This window comes from Bufo gargarizans, chromosome 3 (genome assembly GCF_014858855.1).
Source record: "Bufo gargarizans isolate SCDJY-AF-19 chromosome 3, ASM1485885v1, whole genome shotgun sequence".
NCBI lineage: Eukaryota > Metazoa > Chordata > Amphibia > Anura > Bufonidae > Bufo > Bufo gargarizans.
Window position 1 is genome coordinate 72738607 of NC_058082.1, and position 27004 is coordinate 72765610.

At 44.3% G+C, this 27004-nt stretch overlaps 1 protein-coding gene across 11 annotated transcripts in view; it reads right to left on the bottom strand.

The window, feature by feature from the left end:
• Nucleotides 1–27004, bottom strand: part of NBEA (neurobeachin) — a 580876-nt gene that overhangs the window by 346351 nt on the left and 207521 nt on the right. For all 11 annotated transcript variants that reach the window (XM_044287233.1, XM_044287230.1, XM_044287232.1 and 8 more), the window contains 3 exons: nt 26354–26477; nt 22659–22851; nt 8275–9297 (listed from right to left, as the gene is read on the bottom strand). In XM_044287233.1, the coding sequence (XP_044143168.1) occupies nt 8275–9297; nt 22659–22851; nt 26354–26477 (1340 nt within the window). The remainder of the gene's footprint in view (nt 1–8274; nt 9298–22658; nt 22852–26353; nt 26478–27004) is intronic.

Below are 27004 nucleotides of genomic sequence, written 5' to 3' on the forward strand. Positions count from 1 at the left end.
TACTGTGACGGTTCGCAGAGGCTGGTTCCCTGGCGTCTTCTATTGCAGCCAGGGTAGAAGACTTGTCATGAGGACATAATACAAGGTCTTTTAATTATTCATATGGACACCTTACAATACTGGAGACAGAATATACACTGAATTTGTTTATAACATTCAGGATACGGCTCACACTATGATGCCAACTCCAAAGCCTGGTCAGTGTGAAAACTGCAATTTAACAAGTTTTTTTCTGTTTAGTCCATAAAAAAATATACAAACCGGATTCCCAAAAAGTTGGGACACTATACAAATCGTGAATAAAAACTGAATGCAATGATGTGGAGGTGCCAACTTCTAATATTTTATTCAGAATAGAACATAAATCACAGAACAAAAGTTTAAACTGAGAAAATGTACCATTTTAAGGGGAAAGTATGTTGAATCAGAATTTCATGGTGTCAACAAATCCCCAAAAAGTTGGGACAAGGCCATTTTCACCACCGTGTGGCATCTCCCCTTCTTCTTACAACACTCAACAGACGTCTGGGGACCGAGGAGACCAGTTTCTCAAGTTTAGAAATAGGAATGCTCTCCCATTCTTGTCTAATACAGGCCTCTAACTGTTAAATCGCCTTGGGCCTTCTTTGTTGCACCTTCCTCTTTATGATGTGCCAAATGTTCTCTATAGGTGAAAGATTTGGACTGCAGACTGGCCATTTCAGTACCCGGATCCTTCTCCTACGCAGCCATGATGTTGTGATTGATGCAGAATGTGGTCTGGCATTATCTTGTTGAAAAATGCAGGGTCTTCCCTGAAAGAGATGACGTCTGGATGGGAGCATATGTTGTTCTAGAACCTGAATATATTTTTCTGTATTGATGTTGCCTTTCCAGACATGCAAGCTGCCCATGCCACACGCACTCGTGCAACCCCATACCATCAGAGATGCAGGCTTCTGAACTGAGCGTTGATAACAACTTGGGTTGTCCTTGTCCTCTTTGGTCTGGATGACATGCCGTCCCAGATTTCCAAAAAGAACTTCGAATCGTGACTCGTCTGACCACAGAACAGTCTTCCATTTTGCCACACTCCATTTTAAATGATCCCTGGCCCAGTGAAAACGCCTGAGCTTGTGGATCTTGCTTAGAAATGGCTTCTTCTTTGCACTGTAGAGTTTCAGCTGGCAACAGCGGATGGCACGGTGGATTGTGTTCACTGACAATGGTTTCTGGAAGTATTCCTGAGCCCATTCTGTGATTTCCTTTACAGTAGCATTCTTGTTTGTGGTGCAGTGTTGTTTAAGGGCCCGGAGATCACGGGCATCCAGTGTGGTTTTACGGCCTTGACCCTTACGCACAGAGATTGTTCCAGATTCTCTGAATCTTCGGATGATGTTATGCACAGTTGATGATGATAGATGCAAAGTCTTTGCAATTTTTCGCTGGGTAACACCTTTCTGATATTGCTCCACTATCTTTCTGCGCAACATTGTGGGAATTGGTGATCCTCTACCCATCTTGGCTTCTGAGAGACACTGCCACTCTGAGAAGCTCTTTTTATACCCAATCATGTTGCCAATTGACCTAATTAGTGTTAATTGGTCTTCCAGCTCTTCGTTATGCTCAAATTTACTTTTTCCAGCCTCTTATTGCTACTTGTCCCAACTTTTTGGGGATTTGTTGACACCGTGAAAATTTGAATCAACGTATTTTTCCTTTAAAATTATACATTTACTCGGATTAAACGTTTGATCTGTCATCTACGTTCTATTACAAATAAAATATTGACATTTGCCATCTCCACATCATTGCATTCAGTTTTTATTCACAATTTGTTTAGTGTCCCAACTTTTTTGGAATCCGGTTTGTATATAAAAAATGCAAATCCTGAATTTTGATGTTTTTATTTATTTATTTATTACTTACTTACTTTAAATTTTAGCCATACAATGCTGGATTTTTACCAGGTATCTGGTAACAGGAACGGTAAGTTACACTCTATAAAATGAGGCAATGATTTTCTGGCTTAACCACGATTGGAGAAACGTTCTCTTGTGAGGTCTCTTTCCTTCAGTGCTGTTCACCAGCAGTACATGAATGCTGAGGAGGACTAGCAGACATCACCCTCAGCCTGAGAGCACGCTACATCATTCTTCTACCCTTGCGGTGAACTTTTCTGGCAGGTACAACGTGTTATTCTGAGTAAAATATGTAATGTGCAAATCTACATTGTGTTCATTTTCTAGCAAATCATCCCTTAAGTCCGAATTGTGCATTGCAGTCTATTCAGAACATTTGGCTTAGGAGATGCAACAGATTTTTGAAGTAACTAAACCCCAAGTTAGATGCTCGGGAGCCTAGTTAGGGTATGTACATGACACATTCACTTAGGGCAGTGATGGCTAACCTCCAGCACTTCAGTTGTGGTGAAACTACGACTCCCAGCATGCTCTATTCATTTCTAAGGAGTTTTGAGAAAAGCCAAGCAAGTGTGCATCTTGGGAGTTGTAGTTTTACCCCAGCTGGAGTGCCGAGGTTAGCCATCACTGACTTAGGGGATCTTTGTGTTCTAGCTCCATAAAATCTCACAGTCAGAGTAAAAAAATGTCATTCAATATGAATGGATCCATCCGAGATGACCTTGTGTAAGTGTTTCCCATTTGAGGCCATTGCTGAGATACATACAAATGTGCAGGGCTGGATTAAGCCATATTCACATAAGAACGAAGGCACTGCTCTAGACAGAAGAGCCATTGTTCACGAAAATTCAGAAGGAGCCACAAAGCCCAGTGCCCCCTTCATTCGAATAAATTGCTGGGGGTCACTGTTTAGGCCCACGAACTGCAGGAAGGGGCGCTTAATTTATTATGAGGCCTATACCTCATCATAAATGTGGCGCATCCTCCGGCAGTTCATAGGATATCAAGACCGACATTGCACCCCAGACCCATTCACTTGAAAGGGACTGAACAGAGTATAAGCCACGTGACTGATGAACGTGAGGTCACTGGCCTAGGATGAGGCCATAGGGCTCACTGAAGGGCCACCATCTCTTCAAATAGCAGATCAGCACGGATGCCGGGAGTCAGACCTCCACTGATCAAATTTTGATGACCTACCCTGTGGACAGACCCATCAATATTAAACTCCCGGGAAAAACCCCTTTAAATACGTCAGAGCTTTAGATGCGGAATACATTTCAGAAGATTTTCCAGGCCTATGTCCCAAAGAAAAAGAAAAAGTTACCTATAAAAAGTTAGGGACAATGTCGATGGGAACATGTATGGACACAGAGAGGTATGAATACCAGCTGTAAAATTAAAGGCTAGTCCTAGACATTCTCCTTGGGCAGTATGGTGGCTCAGTGGTTAGCACTGGTGCTTTGGAGGGCTGGGGCTCTGGGTTTGAATCTGCCCAAAGACGACATCTGCAAGGAGCTGAGATGTTCTCCATGTATTTGTCTGGGTTTCCTCCTGAAACCCAGGTTTCCTCCCACACTCCAAAAACATGCAAATAGAATAATAAGGAATTTAGATTGGGCGCCCCAATGGTGACAATCTCCGGACAGGAGCGCGTAGGGCCCAGGTAAGTGTGTCCTGCAGAGGACTACAGGCCGGAGGTAGGTGTTGGTAACTCATGCATTGCAGGACACACTTGTAATTTTTCATTGACCGGAAAGTCGTTGTTGAGAGGGGATATGCAATTAGTTGCCGGGAAACTGGCGCCACTCTTCACATAAGTGACTGATGGACAAATGACTTGAGTGCTACAAAACACGGACGTCTTTTTATCGCCTGACTATTCTGAGCTCTGGGTTCTATCACTCCTATATTATTATAGGCATCTTTCCGTCTACTCCCGTGTTCTCGTCACATCTGACAGCCTCGGCAGGGTAAACTGATTTCTAGATTTTAATGTCAAGGGTTTCACACCGGAAACTGGGATTTGGAAAAAAAATATTAATATCCGTTTCATTAGAAGTAATACGCAAGCCAAAAACATGGGCGCTATAAAAATGTGAAGTTAACACGCAAGCTTGTTGCAGCTGAGCATGCATGTTTATACCAGTGACTCGGAGAGGCTTGCATGTAAATGAATGTAAGAATAGCTATAAACCTGGATTATTAATTAAACTAGGGCAACTTTGCGGTAACGCAAACTTTTAGGCTACAGTCACACGACCGTATGTATTTTGCGGTCCGCAAAAAATATGGATAACATCGATGTGACGTCCGTGTTGCATCGTTTTTTTTTTTTTTTTAGTTTTTTTGCGGCCCCATTGTAAAAATTCCTATTCTTATCCGCAAAATGGACAAAAATAGGACATGTTCTATCTTTTTTGTGGAGACGCGGAACGAACATACGGATGCGGACAGCATCCTATCCGCATCCAAATTAATGGGTCCGCATCCTATCCGCAAAAATACAGCTGTGTGAATGGGGCCTTATCCAGAGTTAGATTTCATTATAAACAACATAAATGAGGTAATTTTCATCTACTGGACTTGCATCACCCTTGCTGTAGAAATACTGTACTGCTGGAAATGTCTTATTCCCTTGCCTGACTTCTCCCCAGCCCCCAGTCACTGGGCTTTCCTTTTTAGCTAATTACTTATTTTCTTTAGCTGCTAATTTTAATAAACATGGACGGCTCTGGGGCCGTCCTCTCAGTCATCTCCTCAGCTGCTCTCTGACTGAAAATGAAACCAACTCCACAGTGATACGTAGCTCCTCCCCCTTAGTCTCACTCTGAACCACCAATCAGGTGTTAGACCCGGCTCCTCTGCCGGCTCCTCTATTAGTGATGGACGCTTCGACTCTTTTCAGTCATCCTGATCATTAGGCTCAGCTCACCAAAAAGAACCGGCTCTTATGGCTGTTAAATGGCTTTTCTTTTAGTAGAATTTACGGCTTTTATTATTCTGAAAAATTTGGCAGTACAAATACAAAAGAAATGATGTGAAAACAGAAGCATTAAAAGGGTATTCCCACCTCAGACTTTGGGGCACATCTCTAAGATAGGCCCCCAATGTCGGATAGGTGTGGGTCCCACCTCTGGGACCTGCAGCTATCCTTTGAAGGAAACCCACAAAGTCCCTGAAGGCTCACCGCACATACACACTCGCCCTCCATTCATTCCTATGGGAGTGCCGAAAATTTGCTGAGAAGCACGCTCGGCTATTTTTGGGCAGTCCCATTGAAATGAATGGGAAGCCCGCAGTGCAAGTGCAGCCACCGCTCCATTCACTTCTATGGGGCTGACAGAAATAGCTGAGCCAGCGCTCCACTCTAAGGATAGGTGCGGGTCCCGGAGGTCGGACCTGCAGCTATCAGATATTGGGGTATATCCTAGTGATATGCCCCCAAATGTCTGAGGTGAGACAACACCTATAATCCTCACGAGACTAGAAGGGTTGGGCCACTGATGCCTCCCCAAAATACTACCTGTTCTTCTCATTTATGCTCTGCAGAATGCCACTCACTGTGCCTGCCCTCTGCCCTCTCTGTGTTTTCAGCTCACTCTCGCTTCGGACCCAGCTCCCATCGTTCAGGTAAAAGAACCAGCTCTTTGTACCAAATCAGTTGCAAACGACCCATCACTATTCTGTACAGTGCCACAGCCAGATATAAGGACTCTCAAGAATGGACAGCTCTCAGAGAAAGCTCCTCCATCTATAAGGCACCCCCCAGGTACATAACAGAGGCTGTCCTGCACAGTGGTCTCTCTCTAATCCTCAGGCTGCTACGGCCTGAGACCGCCATCTCTGCCCATCCCCGGGCATTGGCTATGAAGAAATTATCAGCATGTCAGTATAGTAAACTCTCCTATAGGAGTACTACTACATAACACTCCATCCTACCTCCGAGTAAAGAACCAAAATGTTCTGCGTAAATCACCAAATACATCAATATTCATTAAAGGGAGCCCGTCACCCACTTCACATGTTTTAAACTGTTTATAAATCTGTGTGGGACACAAGTACATGACGCTGATGTTACCTTTATTTGTGAGTCTCCAAAATGCCCAAAATCGTTTTAAAGATATGCAAATGAGCCATTGCAAGTGCCCAGGGGCGGCACGTTTGCGTTAAGTTCCCCGAATACGGCACTAATACATTCCTATGGAAAAAAAAATGCCGGCATTCAGGCAAGTCTTCAGTTTTTTGGGCCGGAGGTAAAACCGTAGCATGCTGTGGTTTTATCTTTTGCCTGATCAGTCAAAACGACTGAACTGAGGACATCCTGAACGGATTGCTCTCTATTCAGAATGCATGGGGATAAAACTCATCAGTTCTTTTCCGGTATTGAGCCCCTAGGACGGAACTCTATAAGTGTGAAAGTACTCTAAGGCCTCTTTCACACTTGCGTTGTCCGGATCCGGCGTGTACTTCACTTGCCGGAATTACACGCCGGATCCGGAAAAACGCAAGTGAACTGAAAGCATTTGAAGATGGATCCGTCTTCAAAATGCTTTCAGTGTTACTATGGCAGCCAGGACGCTATTAAAGTCCTGGTTGCCATAGTAGGAGCGGGGGAGCGGTATACTTACCGTCCGTGCGGCTCCCGGGGCGCTCCAGAATGACGTCAGAGCGCCCCATGCGCATGGATGACGTGCCATGCGATCACTCTGGAGCGCCCCGGGAGCCGCACGGACGGTAAGTATACTGCTCCCCCGCTCCCCACTACACTTTACCATGGCTGCCAGGACTTTAGCGTCCCGGCAGCCATGGTAACCACTCTAAAAAAGCTAAACGTCGGATCCGGCAATGCGCCGAAACGACGTTTAGCTTAAGGCCGGATCCGGATCAATGCCTTTCAATGGGCATTAATTCCGGATCCGGCCTTGCGGCAAGTCTTCAGGATTTTTGGCCGGAGCAAAAAGCGCAGCATGCTGCGGTATTTTCTCCGGCCAAAAAACGTTCCGGTCCGGAACTGAAGACATCCTGATGCACCCTGAACGGATTTCACTCCATTCAGAATGTATTAGGATAAAACTGATCAGGATTCTTCCGGCATAGAGCCCCGACGACGGAACTCTATGCCGGAAGAAAAGAACGCAGGTGTGAAAGAGCCCTAAGTAACCTCCAGGCCTGGAGGTGATGCGAGCAGGTGCCAGATTTCGGCTGCAGAAAAAGCCAGACGCAGGACACTTAGGACAAGGGGGTGGGACATGGCTAACCTGCTGTAATGTGAGATGAAATAGGCCAAAAGAAGATGATGAAGAGAAGTTCTGAGACATTTTTTCTTTTGTGCATTTTCATGTGTTTAGTGTTCCCTTATCAGCAGGTGTGTAACATCTGTGTAATCTTCTGCGATGAACCTGAGATCTCCACGGTCCTGCTGGAATAGACCATTCTTTGGAGGATTCATTGTATTGCCAATGAAGAGGTCTGTAAACAATAATCATGTCTTCGCCTGTGGCAGTGTGTAATAACATAACTAAACACGGGGCCCCACGGCCTACCGTGTGATGAACTGTGCTGGATATTCCAGGTTGTCTTATCAGGTTAGGAATAATCTGACTGGAAACCGTGTTATTGAACATAGAAGAAGTGATTCAATCTAAAAGGAGAATATCGGCTGCTAGCAGAGGAATAAATACCCTAAACACAATCCGGATATCTTTAGATACTTCCAGCAATAGATAGCCTTGATCCATATTATTCATGGAGATTAACTGAATGACACACTGAGCAAATAAAAAGAGCAGCAGCGTGTGAAATTATTTGCTTACATTATGCACTAGTATATGCAAAGAGCTTGACATGAATATGTGCTCACAGCCTTAGAAGCATCCACCGGAAGAACGCATGGAGAAATATTTTAATATGGTTATCAGGACAGAATAAGATTGTGCATGAGAAGTTTAATGTGAACCCCCACCAGGATATTGTTGACGCACATGCAGAACAGTGGGGGTATTCATTAAATCATATAATTTCTCCTCACCAGGAATTATGTGTACCACATGCAATATGACCAGGTCAAGATGTAGAAATCAATAACATTAAGGGGGACATCCGATTATTCAAAACTGATGGCCAACCTTACGACATAGCATTTAGATTAGATTGGAGGGGGTCCGATTCTCAGCACCCCTGTGGAACAGCTGTTTGACTGGTCCCGCTGTGCTGTACACGGTAATACAGCTTAGTCCTTTTCACTTCATGGGACGGAGCTGTAACACCTGGCACAGCCATGCCCAGTAACCAAAGAAGTGTATGAAGTACCCGTCAAACAGTTGTGCCCATCAATTTTAAAGAAGCCGAAACCTCAATTTAAATAACACACCTGTGTTGTAGTTGTAGTAGTCTGTATCTTCTTGATCTCCTTCCCAAGGTCCCGACCATCATCAGACCTCTCGGTATCAGACACGGTACTGCCAGCATCCATATTGACTATGGATTTGTTACCAGAAGACTCTGTTTCTAAGTTTGCAGTGGTCATTTGAGTATAGTCTAGACTTTTTGATGATGAAGCCAACTCTCGATCAGAAATGCTGCCTAAGCTATCAGCCGTAGTATGGATTTTAAAATCTTTGTCCCCAATTACAGCTGATGCACAAGTGAGGTCAACACTGCTTGTCATGTGGGCCAGCAAACCAAGGTCATCATTGACACCAAGATGAACGTGGGTATCCTGGACGTTACCGATGGTTATATGGTTACCGCTAGTCAGTTCGGGCAACAGTTTGTCCTCTGAATGTGTCATTTTATCAAAAAGAAATGAGGTATTGTTAGAAGTGGTTTGGTCTTTCTCGTCAGCTAGGGTGATCAAAGGGCCATCTTTTTCTTCAGTTTCCTTAATAATACCAACACTGTCATGAACGTTGTTTTGGAGCTTTTCAACAGCAGCACTGTAGACGTTATCCAGTAGAGACTCTACTTCAACAAGGGCACCATTTTCTCCAGTAACAAGTGTCTCAGGAGACAGATCTAAGTCGTCAAGTTTTACCTCAGTAGCCTCAACCTTCTCAGCTTTGATGTCCACCAATAGGTCATGAACCTCTACCCGAACACCACCAGCTGGCCTATCAGTGTTGGAAATGGCATCATCAGAAATTTTAGTGGCTATAAGAAGATCTCTAGTATCTGAATTGACGGGATAATCAGTCTCACTTTCTGGACTTTGACTTTGGGAAAGGTCATCAATTTCTCTAATTTCTAATCCACCCTTGGCGGCTACTGCTTGAGAAGAAAGTCCAGATATGGTGCTGACATTTCCTTTCTTGCCCTTCTTGATGTTCTCCTCTTCCTGTCTCTGATACTCTTCGTACATTTTAGCCAAGTACTCCTTATGCGCCTCATAGGTGACCTTAAGAAAGAGAAAATAATGAGTGTTAACTTGCACTGAATTGTATAACAAGTCTATACTATAATGAACCTATCTGACATCTACATATACAGCGCTGTCTTGGTACAGCAACAAACTATATAGCATCTAGGTGGTCATCATGCTTGAAGGAGATGTCCAGGATGTTTATATTGATGGCCTATCCTCAGGTAAGTGGTTCTGGAAAGTCCTGGACCATAGATTGTTCTACACACAGTGGGACAGATATACTAAGACTGGTGTGTCAGACTGGCAAATTTTTAAAGAGGTAAAAGCCTCTTAATAAATTAGGCCCATTTCCGGGCATTTACCAATGCTTTTACGCCACTATTTGTGACATTTGGAAAAGTGATGAGGAGAGAGGCTTAGCATAGCTCACCACATGTACTATAAGGCGCCAGAAACTGGCATAAGTTATAGCTCAAGTCTATGCCAGTCCTGGATAGCGTAGACCCGAGATTCTGTTACATGGAGCACTGGACATGTGACTAATTTATTAAGGTGCATCTCACTCCAGCGAGATTGAGACTGGAGTATGGGAGCACCAGTCTGATAAATGTCCCTCGCTGTGTGCAAGGCTTTCAAATCTACACAAACTAGGAGTTTGGGATTTCTGGTGTAAATGACCGAGCCCCCTACCGCTACGCCTAACTCACTCACCATTTTTTAAAAGTTGTGATTAGGGACGAGCGAATCGACGTCGGATGAAACATCCGAAGTCGATTTGGATAAAACTTTGTTTCAATACTGTATGGAGCTCCGTACAGTATTAGAATGTATTGGCGGCTCAGATGAGCCAAAGTTATTACTTCGCGAAGTCTCGTGATACTTCGCGTAATAACGTCATAAATTGAACCGAACCCGAGTTCAGGAAATAATTTTTTACTGTAGAAATCAATTTATGAAGTTATTACGCGAAGTCTCGCAAGACTTCGTGTAGTAATATCTTCGGCTCATCAGAGTCAATTCATCATAATACTGTACGGAGCACTCGCTCCCTACAGTATTGAAACTAGGTTGTATGCGAATTAACTTCGGATGTTTGATGCAAGAGCTGGCTCTTCTATTTCCGCCAGCCCCATAGAAGTGAATAGAGCAGTGGCCGCACTTGTGTGGTGCGATTCCTATTCATTTTGGTACTCCCATAAGAACGACTGGAGGGCGTCCAACCATGCGCGGTGCATCCTACGGCACTTTGCGGGCTCCGTTCTAAGTATAGGTGCGGGTCACAGAGGGGAAACCTGCACCTATCAGACACTGGGAGCATATACTAGCGATATGCCCCAAATGTCCGAGATGGGAATACCTATTTAAAGAGCAGCTATCTCCACTTCTGACATGTCCGTACAGTAAATTATTGTATTCCCTATAATATAAGAATTGCCATCTTTTTTGGAGCTCTACACAACGTCATTCCACCATAAGAAAAATGTCCTCCCTTATTCAAAAGTTGTGTCCCTACATAGTCTGACACCGGCAGCAATGATTGAACAATGGTAATCATTTACTAGCTGACAGGACCCCTTTTAGGCATCAGATACAGATCGTTTTCATACGCATGCTGTTTTTTTTTTTTCTTGCTCCTGTTAAGGAAATTATCCAGCTTTTACTGTGCATATAAAAGTGATTTTCATTTTATCTGTATACATGGTATAATTTGCTGACATTTTAAAAGAAAACTATAGAAGAAGTGAACTGTGTGTGTTAAGATAAGATAACATTTGTACTACTCCTTGTAATTTTGCCTCTTTTGCTTAAAATTCTAAACCCATTAGTTAACACATTTTTTGTAAAGTGAAACTTGAAAAATAACTAACCAATCAATAGATGGATTCAAAAGCCATTATTGAAATGTCTGTAAACCAATCATGTTTTACTTTGAGGGGTTACACCCTGTGAACTGTGTATAAATAAAGGGTGCAGGACACTTTCACTTTAGGGTCCTGACAAGGTTTTGAACTATACTCAGACTTCTGTCATTTTCCTCCGTCGACGTCATTCACCTGAACACGAGGCAACGATCATCACGTGGCTGACCTTTGGCCTGCCGCAACATTTTCTGGTGGAGACTGCGGGCACCATAACAACACTCCTAGCTGCAGATCGCGACACGGAGACCAGGACCCAGGAAGACCGCGGTAAGTAACCCATTGTGTTACTACCTGTCTCCTGAGCTCTGCTCGCTGTTCTGCAGTGTGGTGTGTGAACGTGGTGCCTGTACCGTGTTCTGGTGAATGTAATATTTCCCCTATATGTGCTAAACTGTCTTTAGGCGTATGAATGCACGAATGTGTGAGTGGCTGAGATAAGCTGAATCCTGGAGGGGTCTGTCCCTGCTCCTCCTGAGCCAAGCTGAAAGTCTAGAGCTCGCTGACTGGCTTGTCCGGTCCCTGTCTCTGGAGGCCTCTGGTTCTGGTGGAGAAAGGGTTGACAGACCCTCCTGGAGGAGGCTGTGAGAAGTGGCAGTGTATAAGGCTGTCCAGTAAGTTTGGATAGGGGCCCTGCAGTTCCTTGTTGGTACCTGAAAAGGCGCCTGAGGTCAGGGGTTGTTCCAATGTTATGTCATACTGTGTGGTTTCACATGTACTGAGTGCCTGCTGATATTGTGTGAGGAAGAATTACTGCATTGCTGCCAATTCCTGTGCTGTACAGTGTATACATGCGTGGGTATTATGATTCCAGTTTGGATTGGGTGGTTGCAGTTATAATCATTTGGATTGCAGTATTTGTTTGCTTCCTGTGCCATAGAAAGAACAAAGAGGGGTTTAAGGGGTTTCCAGCGAGTAACCCCAGAGAAGACGTGTGAGTTACTCTGTGTGAGGGCAAGACTATATTGTAGTATTGCCAGACCAGTGGATAGTGCTGCCTCGGAAGTGTGCCCACAGCACCACTGGTAGGAAAATTGGTGCCGCCTCGGAAGTGTGTCCACGGCACCAATAGTAGTGCCGCCTCGGAAGTGTGTCCACGGCACTACTGATAGTGCTGCCTCGGAAGTGTGTCCACAGCACTGTTGTAATTCACCAGGTGTGTGAGTACCTGGATAGTGAATTACAAGGAGCCACCCACGGGATGGGGGCTACACAGAGTAAGCGTTCCTCTGAGAAGGGAGCAGAGAAATGGGTCTCTGCAATTGATATTATGCAATGCGCAAAGGGCACTGAAGCAACCAAAGACTGTAGACAAATGCTAAAGAAATTAGGAGCAGGTGTGAATGGAACATTGGATGAACCAGTATGGCAGAAATTTCTTACAAATTTTAAGGGGTGGTTGGAAGACCATAACAAATATGACCAGGCCACAATGTGGTATGATGTAGCCCAGGGAATGACTTTGACTGCCCATAAGGCAAAAGACACTGACAAAGGGACTATGTATGAAATATGGGATGAAATTAAATTGCCTACAAAAGAATTAAACATCCCTTCTGAAGTACGGTGTATTATCCCCCATAACCCACAAAAATCTCTCCCTCCCACAGCACCACCTCCATATAAAAGCCCGGAGGGGTGGACTTGTCCTAATTGTGGACAACAGAACCCAGACACAAGAGTGAGATGCTCAGCCTGTGGGGGGTCCAAGCCACACTCTCGTGTGGGCTTATACCCATTAGTCAATAAGACCCTCCCCACAGTGAAAGCTGGGCAACTGGAAACACATGATTATGAGGTCTATAGGCCATGGACTCCTAGTGAGTTACTGGCTATGTGTAATACTTTGCCAGACCCCCGTACTGTCCCCAGTACTTTCCTTCGTAAATTGGAAAGTATCCAGACCGCATATAAAGCCACTTGGGCGGATCTGGAGAGTCTTCTAGAGACTAAAGGAGGGGAAGTACTTAAGAATCAAATGATGGCAAAAGCCCCTGGTACTGTCCCAGTGGATAAGGCCACAGACCAGTCAGGCCAGGAATTTATCATGGCCCTTAAACCCTGGGTAAAAGAGCAACAGGACAATCAGACTGACACTTTTATGATGCAAACACAAGACGCTAAGCAGACTGTAGCTGACTATGCCACAGCTTTAGAACAGCTCTGGCTTGACTATGGGTATGAGACAGGAGACAGTAAGGACATGAGACTACTAAAACATACATTCATGTCTGGATTAAAAGCACCCATACAGGATGCGGTGAAGAAGGCTCGCCCTGATTGGCGGACCTGCCAGTTCCCTGACCTAGTGGCCATAGCAAAGGGAGCTGAGCTAGACTTACAAAATAAAAAGAAGCCAATAATGGCTAACCAACCTTTTAAACCTAAGGGCAGGTTTCACGAAAGAATACCAGGTGGGGATCAGTCTCCACGTAACTGGGACCAAGTAACATGCTGGAATTGTGGGAAAAAAGGGCATTTTTCAGTCAAATGTCCCCGGAGAGGTCAGGCTACTGCCCGGACCTCTCAATGAAGTGACGGCAATCCTGTGAGTTCCCTCAACGTTAACTACCCCCTTGACGCAATCCCAGGTCCACAACTAATCATCACATCCACATGTGAGGACACAGGGAATTCAATTGACTTTTTGGTAGACACAGGAGCAGCCCATACCCTAATACAAGAAAAATATGTGCCTGAGGAGCTTATCTCTTCAGATTACATCTACTGTCAAGGGGTTGAGGGGACAACTGTTAAACTCCCACTAACAAAGCCTGTAAAACTTAATATTCATGATGCTGCATCTATTGTCACGCGTGTGTTGGTAAGCTCAGATAGTCCATACAATTTGCTGGGGACTGACGTACTCAGTGCCATGAGGGCATCTGTGGATTTCTCTTCAGGAAAACCCCAAATTACAGCCCCTGTGTCTGAAGAGACTTTGTGTGCACTTATGTACTTAATGACATTTAGTGCCCCCTCTGCCTCTCAGAATACACCCCCAGATTGGCTGTCTGAAGTGCCATCACATTTGTGGGCAACTTCCAAGACAGATGTGGGCAGACTACCAGTAACTCCGGTGGTTGTGCAGCTGAAACCTGGCATTAAGCCGCCATGTGTGCGTCAGTACCCATTAAATTCTTCACAGGAAGATGCCATTGCAAATGATCTGGAAGAGCTGTTGGGGAAAGGGTTAATAATCCCTATAAAAAGCCCCTTTAATACACCCCTATTTCCTGTAAAGAAGAAACAGACTGTGAAGGGTCAGCCTCCAGTCTATCGTATGGTACATGATTTAAGGGCAGTGAATGCTGTAACTGTCATAAATACACCACAAGTGCCCAATCCACACACACTGTTAAACCAAGTGCCCATAGATGCCACATCTTTTTCTGTCATTGATCTTGCAAATGCTTTCTTCTCTGTCCCTTTAGATGAAGAATGCTGGCCCTACTTTGCTTTCACTTTTCGTCACAAGCAGTATGCATGGGTCGTTTTACCACAAGGGGCTGCCAATTCCCCTGATATTTTCTCCACTGCTTTACACTCTGTGTTGCAGTCCTGGCAGCCGGCCTATCCGGACACTGTTCTTTTACAATATATTGATGATCTGTTGCTTTGTTGCCACAGCTCTGAACAGTGTAAAGAAGAATCTTTATCTTTGCTTATTTTCCTTGCTGAAAATGGTTGTAAAGCCTCCAAGGAGAAGCTGCAACTTTGTAAATCTACTGTGATTTTCCTAGGTCACTGTATTTCTCCAGGTACCAAACACCTCACGACTGAGAGGGTTACTGCTATCCGGCAGCACCCCCTGCCAAGTACTCCAAGGGCTCTGCGTGCCTTTATTGGACTTGTCAGTTACTGTCGCCCCTGGATTAAGGATTGCTCTCAGATGATGCAGCCACTATATGATTGCCTCAAAGGAGAGACCTTTGAACTCACACCAGGAGCTGTGAGTGCATTTCATACATTAAAACTCACTCTCACCACGACACCAGCATTGGGCATCCCCAATTACAAACAAACTTTCACGTTGTATTGTCATGAGCAAGGGGGATTTGCCTCAGGTGTACTGACGCAGAAACATGGGGATCGTATGCGGCCTATAGCATACTATTCTACCAGTTTGGATTGTATTGCCAGAGCACTACCCACATGTTTCAGAGCTGTCGCTGCTGCCTCTGAATTGGTGCTAAAGACGGAAGACTTGGTACTGCAACACCCTCTTACCTTACAAGCACCACATTCAGTTGCTGAATTACTACACTCCACCAAACTGAAACATTTGTCTCAAGCCAGGATCACAAAATATGAGATGACGCTCCTCAGTCCCCACATTACCTTACAGCGATGTACTGTTCTAAATCCAGCTACTTTGATGCCAGTGGATTTAGAAGAGGAGGGGGGAGTGGGAGTAGTAGACATGTCTGATCCAGTTGCAAATCATAACTGTCATGAATTGATGATTGCAGAAACAAAAGGGTTACCAAATGTTACTGAAACACCATTAACTAATCCTGATGCTGAGTATTTTGTAGATGGCTCCAGATGGTGGAATGACGAACAAGGACACTTTGTCACCGGGTATGCGGTAATCCAGGATGGTAAGGTAATCATACAAAAACCACTCCCATCTTGTGCGTCTGCACAGGAGGCGGAGTTGAAGGCACTCACTGACGCATGTACAATGGGTAAGGGACTGAGAATAAATTGTTACACTGATTCCAGGTATGCTTTCGGGGTAGCACATGATTTTGGTGTTATCTGGAAAACTAGGGGATTTCTGACTTCCTCGGGCAAACCAATTAAAAATTCAGAAGCAGTACAGAGCCTCATAGAGGCTCTAGAGCTGCCCACAGAGGTAGCCATTGTTAAAGTGCCAGCCCATGTGAAGCAAGATGATCCGCTGGCTGTGGGAAATGCTCAAGCAGACCAAGCAGCCAAACAAGCAGCCGGTCTGCCGCTCCTGACATTGTTTTTTCCAACTATGCCAGATTTGTCGCTCTTGCAGGAATTACAGGCCCAGATAACGCCTCAAGACAAAAAGGTATGGATGGAGGCGGGGGCTACGAAGACAGAAGAGCTCTGGCAGGTAAATGGCAGAACATGTTTGCCTCGGAGTTTGTATCCGATGATGGCCAATTTAGCACATGGCCCTACTCATTTGTCGAAAGGAGCTATGAGCGCACTAGTGTTAGAACATTGGTTTGCACCTGGAATTCAGACCCTCTTTGAAAAGTTTGTTCAGGGTTGTCTTACATGTGCCAGACATAACCCTGGGAGGTTTGTAAAGACCCCCAAGAAACACACTCCCAAACCCTTGTACCCGTTTCAAAGAGTGCAGGTGGATTACATCCAGCTACCCAAGGTGAGCACATATGAGTATGTCCTTGTAGCCATTGATGTATTCTCAGGCTGGCCAGAAGCTTGGCCAGTAACTACAGCTACAGCCAAAAATACTGCTAAGAAAATATTGTCAGAGGTAGTCTGCAGATATGGGATTCCAGAGGTAATAGAGTCAGACAGAGGTACCCACTTCACTGGGGAGATAATGGGACACATACTGAAGACCCTAGGGATCACACAAGCCCTGCACACTCCCTATCACCCGGAAAGCAGCGGAAAGGTGGAAAGACTTAATGGGACAATTAAATTAAAATTGCAAAAGTATTTAGACTCACACAGTTCTATGAACTGGGTAGAAGCTTTGCCAGTAGTATTATATGCCATCCGCACTACTCCTACTGGACAAGAAAAGCTTAGTCCGTTTGAAATTTTGTTTGGTTCTGCACCAAGGACAGGGTTATATTTTCCACAGCAGCTGCAAGCAGACTACTCTACCCTGACTTCATATTTGGTGGAATTGCATGAACATCTGTCAAAGGTGCATTCACGTGTTTTCTCTTCTATACCAGATCCTAATTCTCTTGAAGGTACACATTCTCTAGTTCCTGGAGATTGGGTAGTCCTGAAGAGGCATGTAAGAAAGACCCTGGAGCCAAGGTTTGACGGTCCATATCAGGTGCAACTGACCACACCCACCGCCGTCAAGCTGAACGGGAGACCAGTCTGGGTCCATGCAAGTCACTGCAAAAAGGTTCTGAAGACAGACAGTCACGAACAGGAAAGCAGCCCTACAGTTGTAAATCCAACCAGTTGTGAGAATAACGTGGATCAGTAGACCATCACAATGCATGCAATGCCTTGCCTGTTTCTTTATATTCTATGTTTTTGTGCGCAGGTGAAAGGAGGAAAACATACAAATTCCATTTGGCAACTACATCAACAGACTGCCAAGCAGCTGAATACTACTGACTGTTGGATATGCTCTCATATCCCTGCCAACTACAAGGGAATCCCTCTGATAGGTGTTCCAATCTCTATGAATGATTTGAATCTCACAGACTATAGCTATGATGTTCAAATAGATGTAGATCACACCTCACATAATGCTGTTTCTGATCAAGGGATATACTTAGAGATTACTGGTATAATCTCTCCGCCCACTATATGTTTGGGGCCTATGTTTGTGAACCATATAGCTAAGATAAAGGGCCGTTTTGTCAGTTTACCACAGATATATGTGGGGGAAACAGATTGTAGAAATGCTACTCTGATATTCAATATGGAATTTAGGAAGACTTCATGTGACATAGTTAATACTAACTGTAATAGTTTGTGTTTCTGTCCAACTATGAAAGTTTCTTGTGCCCCAAGGTGTGCCTGTCCAGAAAAGAAGGACAAGGACAAATGGACTTGTAAGACGAAATTGTATGATAATATGATATGGTTTCAGGGATGGCTGGGACATCACGGCAGGATGATTCCCAAAGTCCTGAAACAAGGACTATATTACATTTGTGGTAACAGAGCCTACTCATGGCTCCCTATGGGGGCATGGGGCAACTGTACCATAGGAAGAGTTGTCCCAGCCATCAGACGACGCACAAACATTTCACTTACTGATGCCCCTGAAACTCTTCTTGGGATGACTAGAAACAAACGAGAGTTATTCACATCAGCAGATAAAGCCTGGATGTGGTTCCCTTCTTGGACAGGTTGGGGAATTGAGTTAGCAAATAAATTAAACAAATATGCAAATATCATGGATGGAATTATTAATGAGACCACAAGTTCAATCCATGCCCTTAATGAGGAACTGGCACAAGTCAGGAAAGTGGCTCTCCAAAATAGGATGGCCTTAGACTACCTCCTAGCTATAGAGGGTGGGACTTGTGCTATCATAGGAGAAGAATGCTGCACCTGGGTTGAAGATTCACATGATCCCATAGAGGCCCACATGAATAAGGTAAAGGAATTGCAACAAAAAGCTAGAGACATAGCTAAAGAAGGATGGAACCCCTTCTCTTGGATGGGGTCTATAGGTGTCTGGTTCAACAATATGATCTCTGATTTACTGAAGCCCATAGTGGTAGTGATAGGCCTGGTTTTGATACTGCTAATTGCTTGGAAATTACTAATGTTGTGTATTTCTCATTGCAGTAGGGGAAATTCCCTCCCTTGAAAATAGATGACACAACAGCCCTGGAGATGACAGTCTGAAGCTCCTGTGCTGCGATGTATCCCTAGTTGCTGTTGTCATCCACTTAGATAGTGTGTTTGTGTGTAGTATGTGGTTTTAATAAAATGTATGCTTAATCAAATGACAACTACTAGACAGGCTGGAATCGATGCTTGCATCGCATGGTCTATGCAGCTTATCTGTATACTCTGTGAAGTACGGGCTGTCTAAGGGGTCATTTGTTTGTTTAGGCAGGTTAGTAGTTAGCAAGACACACATGATACAATGAAGCCTTCAGAAGGAAGAAAACGTCTACCACGTGAACAGAAAAATGAAAAAAAAGGAGGGAAATGTTAAGGAAATTATCCAGCTTTTACTGTGCATATAAAAGTGATTTTCATTTTATCTGTATACATGGTATAATTTGCTGACATTTTAAAAGAAAACTATAGAAGAAGTGAACTGTGTGTGTTAAGATAAGATAACATTTGTACTACTCCTTGTAATTTTGCCTCTTTTGCTTAAAATTCTAAACCCATTAGTTAACACATTTTTTGTAAAGTGAAACTTGAAAAATAACTAACCAATCAATAGATGGATTCAAAAGCCATTATTGAAATGTCTGTAAACCAATCATGTTTTACTTTGAGGGGTTACACCCTGTGAACTGTGTATAAATAAAGGGTGCAGGACACTTTCACTTTAGGGTCCTGACAAGGTTTTGAACTATACTCAGACTTCTGTCATTTTCCTCCGTCGACGTCATTCACCTGAACACGAGGCAACGATCATCACGTGGCTGACCTTTGGCCTGCCGCAACACTCCCATCATTAGAAAGTGCTTTTCTCATCAAATAAAGTATAGAACCTGTGCTGGGATTTGCAGATCCTAAAAAAAAATATTTGGAAATGCACATGGCCCCACACAGATTTATAATGGCTATTCCAAATTTGTAAATTTATAACATAAAAGAATGAAAGATAATTAAAGAGATAAGAAATTAACATTTAACTTAAAGTCTAAAAAGAAAAAAAGGACAAAAAAATGAAAAAAGGAGAGCTAAAGCACAATCATTTCTTAAATAGAAATAGACATCTCATGATTCACGTCTTAAAAGATGGTCGCACCCATTTCATTTATTCTACTTCTTACAGCGATTCATCCCAGGCTACATTTAAAGAGATCAAACTGCAAAAAAAGCAATTAATTTTCTTGGCATTCTTTTTGGAAACACAGAGGAGCCCTGGAGCGCCTACACCGTGCCTAAAGTGGCTTCATAGACTAAGTATAGATAATTACAAGAGGCAAGCTGTTTGGAAACTCTTGTCCGAAATATTCTGCCATTATGCACTTTGTATTAATTGCTTCCTGCCCTCGTCATAGAATATTTTTCATGTCCCGTTTCGTTTGCAGGGCAGGGATAAACAAATTAAAGTCATTATCTCCGCAATTACACAAGGAACAAAGAAGGGGCTACTGAAGGCAAAGTTAGATGATGGCGAAAGCTCCTCACATGGGAACGTTCGCCCAGGACAGGACCCGATGCTTTAAATATGAATCGCTGTAGACGCGATTACACACGTAGCCATGGTGAAGGCTCATCAAAGAAGAATTTAATGTGAAGACATGTACACGCAATCACAACACATCCTTCTGCCTGTCAGTCACCGCTCTCCCTGCATCCACTGCACATGCAAATAAGACTTCAAAGCAACAATCAAGCAAGTTTAGATCAGATCTACAGTTCGCATTTTACTTTGCAGATCTTAACTATTACTGTTTATTCCTCAGCAGTGAATACTTTTATCTTTTTCCCACAGAAACACATTCTTTGCTTGAAAATCGCATAAAAGTAATGTGTGAAAAAATGAAATATGATACAGCAGATTTAAGTTACAAAAATAATATTAACCCACAGGAACGCATATAAAAGCACAAATTATCTATCTATCCATCCAACATCCCCTCTCTCTGTATCCAACATCCCCCCCCCTCTCTGTATCCAACATCCCCCCCCCTCTCTGTATCCAACACCCCCCCCTCTCTGTATCCAACATCCCCCCCCCTCTCTGTATCCAACATCCCCCCCCTCTCTGTATCCAACATCCCCCTCTCTCTGTATCCAACATCCCCCCCCTCACTGTATCCAACATCCCCCCCCTCACTGTATCCAACATCCCCCCCCTCACTGTATCCAACATCCCCCCCTCTCTGTATCCAACATCCCCCCCCTCTCTGTATCCAACATCCCCCCCCTCTCTGTATCCAACATCCCCCCCCTCTCTGTATCCAACATCCCCCCCCTCTCTGTATCCAACATCCCCCCCCTCTCTGTATCCAACATCCCCCCCCTCTCTGTATCCAACATCCCCCCCCTCTCTGTATCCAACATCCCCCCCTCTCTGTATCCAACATCCCCCCCCTCTCTGTATCCAACATCCCCCCCCTCTCTGTATCCAACATCCCCCCCCTCTCTGTATCCAACATCCCCCCCCTCTCTGTATCCAACATCCCCCCCCTCTCTGTATCCTATCCAACATCCCCCCCTCTCTGTATCCAACATCTCCCCCCTCTCTGTATCCAACATCCCCCCCTCTCTGTATCCAACATCCCCCCCTCTCTGTATCCAACATCCCCCCCTCTCTGTATCCAACATCCCCCCCTCTCTGTATCCAACATCCCCCCTCTCTGTATCCAACATCTCCCCCCTCTCTGTATCCAACATCCCCCCCTCTCTGTATCCAACATCTCCCCCCTCTCTGTATCCAACATCCCCCCCTCTCTGTATCCAACATCCCCCCCTCTCTGTATCCAACATCCCCCCCTCTCTGTATCCAACATCCCCCCTCTCTGTATCCAACATCCCCCCTCTCTGTATCCAACATCCCCCCTCTCTGTATCCAACATCCCCCCTCTCTGTATCCAACATCCCCCCTCTCTGTATCCAACATCCCCCCTCTCTGTATCCAACATCCCCCCTCTCTGTATCCAACATCCCCCCTCTCTGTATCCAACATCCCCCCTCTCTATCCATCCACAGTGCAGATTGGGGATCCTGGGGCCCACCAAAGGAAATTATTCTTGAGGCCCAACTGCTATTATTTATTGTAAAGTGCCAACATGGCAATTTAACCAGAACAGTACAGTCCCATATAGTATAACTTCCATATACTTTATCATTTAGCTATAATAGGCTGCCTACATTCAATGCGCTGCCTGTGCGGTGCATAGTGCGCCCTGCGCAGATGAATGGCAGGAGAAGTCTAAGGCATATTAGTACACCATAGACTTTTTCCAGGGTGCGGGTGCCCACAGAGAGGGCTTTGAGTGCCGCCTCTGGCACCCGTGCCATAGGTTCGCCACCACTGCTCTATACAATGTATAATAGCGACACCTATAGGTAACCCTTAAAAGCATAGGTACTGGATGGTGCAGGGGGCACACCACAGCTTTGGCACGACCATTTAGTGAGTGGGCATGCTCCTTGTCATTACTCCAAAGATACATACATGGTCAAAGACTTTACAGATTTCGCAGATCAATGATCCCGTTGTTTCCACCAAGATAAGTGGTGCTGGCAGTGTCTGGCAGCCGCTTATCTCCCCCTACACAACGCAATACGTCTATATCTATGGGAGCAATGACATTTAGCTTCTTCAGCTCTCATCCTCCTCCTATTTATCTGCATTAGCGTATTCAATGATATCACACCCTTTTTGGCTTATAAAGCAATTACACAAGATTATTAATTACCCATATTGTCATGTAGTGGAAGATGAATTATCTACACGTCCATTATTTCAGGCCTAGCCATAAGACTAAGCGAAGGGCACTCCTCACAGTGCCACATACAGACAAGAGCAGCTGAACTCAAAAGTCCACAAGGTGGCACCAGATAAATATGTATAAGAGCTTGAGGTGGATTTGAGGGACTCCTGAAGGCAAGCCATACCTTAGAATGAGCTATGGAGAGCGTGTCCACCCAGACTCTCCAGCCCCCCCATTCGTATTTGATGGCGTGGTACAGCAGTATCCGGAAAATATTGTACACCATCTCCGTGATCTTCTGCTCCTCAGAGTTTTTGGGATTTATGTATCCGAGAGAAAACATCCAGTCCTGCCACACTGAGCATTGTAGGAGGCACCTGGAATAGAGAGGTATATATAAAGGGGCGCACATACATATATTAAAAAGAATGAACAGAACTGTTATATTTTGGCCTATTTTAATCATGCCTCTCATAGGTCGGATTCAGATGGCTGTTCCAATTTCGGTCTAAAAAACAGGTAGGCATCTGTATGCCATCCAAGTGCATAGATTTAAATCAATTGAATGAGTCTTGGATGTAACATGGATAAGAGTGGTGAATGCTGCAGACGTGTGAATTGCACCATTGGCTTTAAAGGGCATCTGTCAGCAGATTTGTACCTATGACACTGGCTGACCTGTTACATGTGCGCTTGGCAGCTGAAGGCATCTGTGTGGGTCCCATGTTCATATGTGCCCGCATTGCTGAGAAAAGTGATGTTTTATTATATGCAAATGAGCATCTAGGAGCAACGGGGGCGTTGCCATTACACCTAGAGGCTCTGCTCTCTCTGCAACTGCCGCACCCTCTGCACTTTGATTGACTTTAGGAGAAGTCAGGGCCAGACATCATCACATTTTCACTGCCTGGCCCTGTCAATGAGAGTACAGAGGGTGCAGCAACTGCAGAGAGAGCCGAGTCTCTAAGAGTAAAGGCAATGCCCCCATTGCTCCTAGAGGCTCATTTGCATATATTAAAACTAAAAAAAATGTCCTCAGCAATGCGGGAACATATGAACATGGGAACAACACAGATGTCTTCAGCTGCCGAGTGCACATGTAACAGGTCAGCCAGTGTCATAGAGACAAATCTGCTGACAGATGCCCTTTAATGAATCCTCGTGCTCCGAGTCTGGATAGCACACAGACAGAAATTACCTGTCTGAATCAGGCCTTATAGAAAGCCAGTACACGGGCAGGGTGTATGTTCTCATGCTGGAATCACATGCTTTCTCCCCCAGGTCTCTATCCATACAGCTACAAAGCACAACAGTCCACTGGTTTATTCAGCTTGATTTTTGAATGGTGGCTCACAATCTTTCCCAACAACAATCATTGGAAGACAATACTCTAAGTGTTGTCAGACCAAGTCTCCTGGTTATAGCTGCATACCTTAAAATGAACAACAATACTACTGGTAAATAGAAGCCATTACCGTAGAATATCATTGCATTGATTTCAATGTCTGTTGAGAGCAATTTCTATTACTAACAATTTCACTTCATTTTTACAGAGGCCGCAGTAAGTGTAAAAGTAAATGTGCCTGAGGAACTGTAATTTCTTGATAGAGTCATCCCTCTGATGCTAAGGCTGCCAGTAGAGCTCTTCCATTAAGACCACAAAATGAGAGGACTTCTTAGGTATTTCTAGTAAAATATAGGGACTCTGCATCGATCATCAATATCACTTGGTGGGGGTCCGACACCTCACACCCCCAGTGATCAGCTGTTTTTGGCAGCTGCTGACTTTGGAAACTATACAGTGTATAGTGGACGTGCCAAGGCATTGCAACTCAGCCCCTATTTAAAGGGGTTCTCTGGCAATTAACAAAATGAAAATATTTAAATATGAATTCATTATAAATATATTACCATTAGTTTTAATGTCTCGTTTTGTCCGGGGAGCAATTATTAGGAAAAATAAAATGGCCGCCATCCTACTAGTCCACACTAAACCTGTCCCAATTACACAGGAGGACATGTTGAAGAGCTGCACTATCTTCCTGTCTTACTTGTCAGGGATTATAATCCTGAATACAGTTTAATATGATCTTCAGATCAATCTCTATAGGAATGGAGTTCATTAGGAGACATGAAGTACAGAGAGGATAGTGGGGGTGTAGATAATGAGCAGCAAACAGCACTTGTATGTAGTCTCCATTACCACAGTCTGTCCTCTCTGTACTTCATGTCTCCTCATGAACTCCATTCCTACAGAGATTCATCTGAAGATCTTATCAGCTGCATTAAGGATTATAAACCCTGACAAGTGAGAGGAGGATGAGGCAGCTCTTTACCACTAGCGTTTTCATTTTCCCTGGTAAGGACCTTTATCTATCAGGCTACTTTCACACTAACGGTGTTGTGAAGTAACTTGTCCTGCTGTGTGATTAGGACAGGTTTTGTGTGAACTAATAGCACGGCGGCCATTTTATTTCTCTTAATGATTGCTCCCCAGACAAAATGAACCATCATAGGGTCTTATGTAGGGTCTGGAGTAGGGGCACAACGATTACTCAAATCAACCGAGTCTCACACTAGCGTTTTCATTTTCCCTGGTAAGGACCTTTATCTATCAGGCTACTTTCACACTAGCGGTGTTGTGAAGTAACTTGTCCTGCTGTGTGATTAGGACAGGTTTTGTGTGAACTAATAGCACGGCGGCCATTTTATTTCTCCTAATGATTGCTCCCCAGACAAAATGAACCATCATAGCTAATGAAATGCATTTGGGAATATATTTATGCTAAAGTAATATTTAAGTATTTTCATTTTCTTAATTCCCGGAGAACCCCTTTAAGTAAATGGGGTATGAGCTGCAGTATGCCAGTGCCAGAAATTACAGAGTGGATGGAGCCTTTAGTACTCTGCCAAGTTTCCGGTACCAAAAGCTTCCCAACACAGCTGATTGGTGGGGATGTTGGTGTCGACTCCCTACCCTCTGATACTGATGAGCTTTTCTCAGGATAGGTCATCATTGAAAACCCCTTTAAGGATGTCTGCTTTCAGGAGAAAATTGGACAACCTTTGGAATCAGCTAGCAATTAAGAACTTGTAAGTACTTACCCGGCAGATCCCACACTGCCACTCCAATTCTCCGGGCCAGGCTGCAGTTACTGGGCTGCAGTGATGATGTCATGTCAGCCAGATGTCACCTCTGCAGCCAATCACTGGCCTCAGCAGTGCACAGTACAGGCCAGTAATTGGCTGCAGTGGTCACATGCCAGGTAAGTACTTACCAGTTTCTTATTGCAGGCTGATCCTAAGATCTCACCAAACCAGACAACCTGTTTAACAGCCCAGTATATATGGGCAACAAGAGGACACTAGAGCTATAAATGGCATGTTATACTGGGGGCCTGCTGCAGCCTCAATATATCAGATATCCTGACCGCCCTGTGTGCTTGTATTCTTCATCAAGTAAAAATCTGGGAGCACCTCTGCTTAGAACTCTGCATTCTGCCAACCCTCTGTTATTCCTACTGGGAATTTATGCATAGATTGACAACTGGGTGTCAGCTTTCCTTTTCTCAATCAGACTTGTCTTGACGCACCCTGAACCTGCGTAATGAATACAGGCTATGTAGAGATGCATGCTATTGACAAGGGGTATGGTAACACAAAGTTGACATTCACAGGTGTAATAACAGTTCTTTAGTTAAAATGTTCCAGGATTATTTAAAGGGATATACAAGTATTCAGGACCTCTTTATTGCAGACACTGCTAATGTTCATTAGGAACTGCCATGAAACATATTGGTGAATGTACTAAGGGTAACAGAAGATTATAAAGCAAAGGAGAAGACAAGTGGAATCAGGAAGAGTAGAAAACAAACCCACCTCCGATTCTCACGACTGTTGCTAAAAAGCTTTATCATGTCGGAGAGGAACAGGCGTCTTACTTCCATCAGCTCAGAGCTTGGAGTGGAGTTCTTAAGCAGAGTGGCGACCACCTTCAGAATCACTAAGAATAAAAATCATACAGTTATACTTTTAAACATCTTCAAGATTGTTCTACAAAAGTGTTTGCCTTAACCAGATAAAAAGAGAAAGTGGAATGGCCCAAACTAGGGTCTTATGTAGGGTCTGGAGTAGGGGCACAACGATTACTCAAATCAACCGAGTCTCACACTAGCGTTTTCATTTCCCCTGGTAAGGACCTTTATCTATCAGGCTACTTTCACACTAGAGGTTTCAAGTCCGCTATTAAGATCTGTCATAGGATATCAATAGCGGAAGAAAACGCTTCAGTTTTGTCCCCATTCATTGTCAATAGGGACGAAACTGAACTGAACGAAACGCTCCAAAATGCATTCCATTCCGTTTGGTTGCGTCCTCATCGCGGATAGAATAACACTGCAAGCAGCGTTTTTCTGTCCGCGATGTGGTGGGGTGCAAGACGGATCCGTCCTGACATACCATCTAAATCAATGGGGACAGATCAGTTTTCTTTGACACAATAGAAAACGGATCTGTCCCCCATTGACTTTC